This window comes from Panicum hallii, chromosome 5 (genome assembly GCF_002211085.1).
Source record: "Panicum hallii strain FIL2 chromosome 5, PHallii_v3.1, whole genome shotgun sequence".
Lineage (NCBI taxonomy): Eukaryota > Viridiplantae > Streptophyta > Magnoliopsida > Poales > Poaceae > Panicum > Panicum hallii.
The window spans coordinates 23,038,213-23,042,195 of record NC_038046.1 but is presented as its reverse complement, the minus strand read 5'-3'; the positions used below and the strand labels follow the sequence as shown (position 1 = coordinate 23,042,195).

Genomic DNA, 3,983 nt, shown 5'->3' with positions numbered 1-3,983 from the left:
GTATCATCAGTGATGCATACTTATAGTATAATATGATATGAGGCCACCAAGCAGGCACTTAAAGTTGATAAAGTTATACCCAGAATTAAGTATTTCGCTCCTATGACAAGAGGTCAAGTGTGCTGCCAAACACATTGACATCAAGAGATACATTGTCAACGAGAAAATCAAGAATCATACTGAAAGTATTGAAGGTATAAGGACCGAGCAAGTGCTTGCGGATCCCCGCTCACAAATGGTTTACCGCCCAATGTATTCAAAGAACCCTCAGTTGACATGGGTCCATGATAGAGCCTATGGTTTCTGGATAACAAAGGGGCCTAGTGTCTATTCCGAGATGGAAAGATATATTGTAGTCTTTGCGTCAGATGGTACGGAAGTAACTGTCATGATGCAGCATGCTCTATATATTGATTAATTGAGAAGTAGACGTGAAGTACAAGTAATAAGTATGAAAGTATAAGATGAGATCAAGGGGGAGAATGTTAGTATTGATCTCATCCGACACGGTCCAACGATCGTGTTGGACTCCTCGATCGCGCCCTGATGGGGGCGCCCAACCCAACACAGTTGGCGGGCCCCGTCGCGCGGTGCTATAAAGGGGAAGGTGGCACACGGCCCAAGGTTCATTTGAATAGCACAACCCTAGATCCCGATCGATTCAGCGCTGAAGCGATGTCTGCCACCCTCTACACCGTGCCGTCATCACCGCTACATCATCTCCAACCTCGTTACCACCTCGATGTCGGCCACCTCGTCGACCTCGACTTCACCATCAGCTCCTCTACAGCGAAAACTGGTGGTCCTCTACTCCTCCCTCTCCTCTCTTCTCTCTCGGTTTCATCTCTCAGATGTAAACCATTATGTAAACCATGTTCTTATTCAAAGTTAATGATGTTAACCCACTGATCTACTCCTAGACGATCCAATAAGTCTATCAGTGAGCTCATGTGATGTGCTAGGATATATGCTGGTACATACGTATGTATGGACGAAGATATATATATATATATATATATTGTTGCTGGGTACGTATGTATGGACGAAGATATGCTCCCTCCAGTTTTAAATGTGATGTGCTAGGAGTATATGCTGCGCCCAGCGAGTACACAGTAACAAATGCCCTTGTCGATCGATCAGTCGTCGCCATACTGAGCGGCCGGCCAGTGCATGTCAGCTGCCACTTCCATGTAACAGTACTCCTGGCGGCCATTGCATTGCTAGCGATTCAATTCGATACCATGCTTGAGCTGCCCTACAAGCCTTTACGCCCGATCTGGCGCCATTGCATTTCATGCACCTCAAACAACAAGGCAAAGCGAGGGCGCCGTGGATCACTCGCGCGCCTTTAAATCGACACCCCCACAAGAGTTTGGTTCTACATCATTTCTTCAACACTCTCGCACGCGTCCAAGTTTCCATTGGCACACAAGTACTAGGCGTAGCACGGTACACAATGGCGCCACTGGGCTCGTCGCGATCGTCTAGCAAGGCCAAGGCCCTCAAGGCGTTGTACGAGCTCGTCGTCAACAACTTCCTCGCCACCGTCGCGGTGGCTACTCTCGCCGCCGTGCTCCGGACGGCATGGCCCATCGGCAACGATGGCCTTTACGGCTGGCTGCAAGCGGCGCGGCCAGTCCACGTCCTCACGGCGGTGATCCTGACGGTCGCCCTCGTCAAGCTCAGGCGCATGCGCCGGCCACGGGACGTGTACCTCGTCGAGTACGGCTGCTTCCGGCCCAAGCCGTGGTTCCGGGCGCCGTACGCCACGTGCCTGGAGCACGTGCGCCTCATGCCTTACCTGGCCGACGAGGAAGACATCGCCTGGGGACGGCGGCTGCTCCAGAGGTCCGGGATCGGCGAGGAGACCTGCGTGCCGTACGCCTACCACTACGTGCCCCCGGACCGCAGCCTCGGGGCCTCCCGGGACGAGACCGAGCTGGTCATCTTCTCCGCCGTCGACGACGTGTTCGCCAGGACGGCCGTCAAGCCCGAGGAGATCGACGTGGTCATCGTCAACTGCAGCATCTTCACGCCCACGCCGGTGTTCGCCGACATGGTCGTCAACAGGTACAAGCTGCGCGCCGACGTGCGGAGCGTTAACCTGTCCGGGATGGGTTGCAGTGCGGGTCTCATCTCCCTCCAGCTCGCCAAGAACCTCCTGCAGGTGGCGCCGCCGGGCACGCACGTATTGGTTGTGTCCACGGAGATCCTCTCGTCGCAGTACTACGTCGGCAGCAAGCGCGAGATGCTGCTGCCCAACTGCCTCTTCCGCATGGGCGCCGCCGCCATGATCCTGTCCAACTCCCCGGAACGCGCCCGGTTCCGGCTCGCGCGCATGGTTCGGACCGTGGCCGCCGCGTTAGACGCTGGCTACCGTTGCGTGTTCCAGGAGGAGGACGACGAGGGCAACATGGGAATCCGTCTCTCCAAGGACCTCGTTGCCACTGCCGGTCAAACCCTCAAAAGTAACATCGTGGCCTTCGGCCCGCTCGTCCTCCCGGTCTCGGAGCAGCTCCTCGTTGTGCTGTCGCTCCTCAAGCGGAAGCTCCTGAGCCTGCGGCGCGGGAGCAGCAAGGTGAGGCTGTACAGTCCGGACTTCCGCACGGCGTTCGAGCACTTCTGCATCCACGCGGGCGGTCGCGCGGTGATCGACGAGGTGCAGCGCGGACTCGGCCTGTCCGACGAGGACGTCGAGGCGTCGCGGATGACGCTGCACCGGTTCGGCAACACGTCGAGCAGCTCGGTGCTGTACGAGCTGGCGTACATCGAAGCCAAGGGCCGGATGAAGAAGGGCGACCGCCTGTGGATGATCTCCTTCGGCGCCGGCTTCGAGTGCAACAGCGCGGCGTGGGAGTGCGTCACGCCGGCCGCCAACGCCGATGGGCCATGGATCGACTGCATCCACCGCTACCCGGTGCAGCTCCCTAAAGTCGTAGAGGGAATAATCTAATGAACTACCGTATTAAACAGGTGCTAGATGATGTGTTTGTGTCAAGCCCATAATGTGCTTGCTATGTAGGAGAACTGCTACTCTTATTTTTTTTCGATATTGTTAGTTTTACTACTCCATCTTTGGCTTCCAAATGCATGTTCATTTTGCAATGTGCATCTTTAATTTGACTCTTGGGTTCTTAAAGCGTGTGCTGCGTTGATCCACAAGATTTGGAATCTATATTTTTCTTTAAAATAATTATTAAACCCCAATCATATTTTACAGTTATGACTATCAAAGAGCAAAAGTACCACCCTAGATTGTGATGTGTTGAATGCAAAATCTACTGGGGGAATGCCATATACATCGCATATAGTATTCTCAAAGGCTTTGAGCTTCATCGGAAGGCCGGGGGTAATTTGGAGAATGGGTAACCGTAATATTATTGGAATTTGGCAAGATCCATGATTCCAGTTGGAGTAACCAGTAAACCGAGAACCACACAGTGTCCAAATATTCTCTACATATGTATCTGTTGTTCTGAACTGAGAGTGGCACAGTTACAGAGATTTGAGAGAGAGGGACCTAATCACACACTTTTTGGGAGGAGGATGTAAAGAAAACATTCAAGCAATAGGACCTATCCCCTCCGAGATGGAGATAATAAGCGGTATCAGCATGGCACTTCGATCCCCTGGGAGTATGCTGTGTCAAGTCAGCTAGTAGAGTGTTAAAGGCATGGCCATGGTGGAAAAAAATTCTGTGCGGTGGTGCCGCATTTGGCCGCTGTGCGACACAACCGCTGATTCATGCCGCGTGGACCACAATACCCATCCAACGGAGAAAAGAATTCGAAGAGGACTGCCGTGCGTGTACGTTCGGCTTCGGCTCCAACCGCACAGCCACACGCACAGGCGCCTTCTGCGTAACTTCCGCCTCGTCTCCGCACGGGCTTGACCGCCTGCCGCATCTCGCGAGTGCCGATTGCCCTAGTCAACAGGCCGCCGCTGTAGGCCCCTAGACAACACGCCGCCGCCGTAACTTTACC

General features: G+C 53.9%; 1 protein-coding gene across 1 annotated transcript; it reads left to right on the top strand.

The window, feature by feature from the left end:
• Window positions 1–1,456: 1,456 nt before the first annotated feature.
• LOC112895085 (3-ketoacyl-CoA synthase 6-like) lies at window positions 1,457–2,953 on the top strand. Its single transcript, XM_025962956.1, has one exon. It carries the CDS (start codon window positions 1,457–1,459, stop codon window positions 2,951–2,953), a length of 1,497 nt encoding a protein of 498 aa, XP_025818741.1.
• Window positions 2,954–3,983: the final 1,030 nt, after the last annotated feature.

What these genes read in the sequence shown, in the direction of transcription:
- LOC112895085 (XM_025962956.1), top strand. Translation starts at nt 1,457, where the DNA reads ATGGCGCCACTGGGCTCGTCGCGATCGTCTAGCAAGGCCAAGGCCCTC.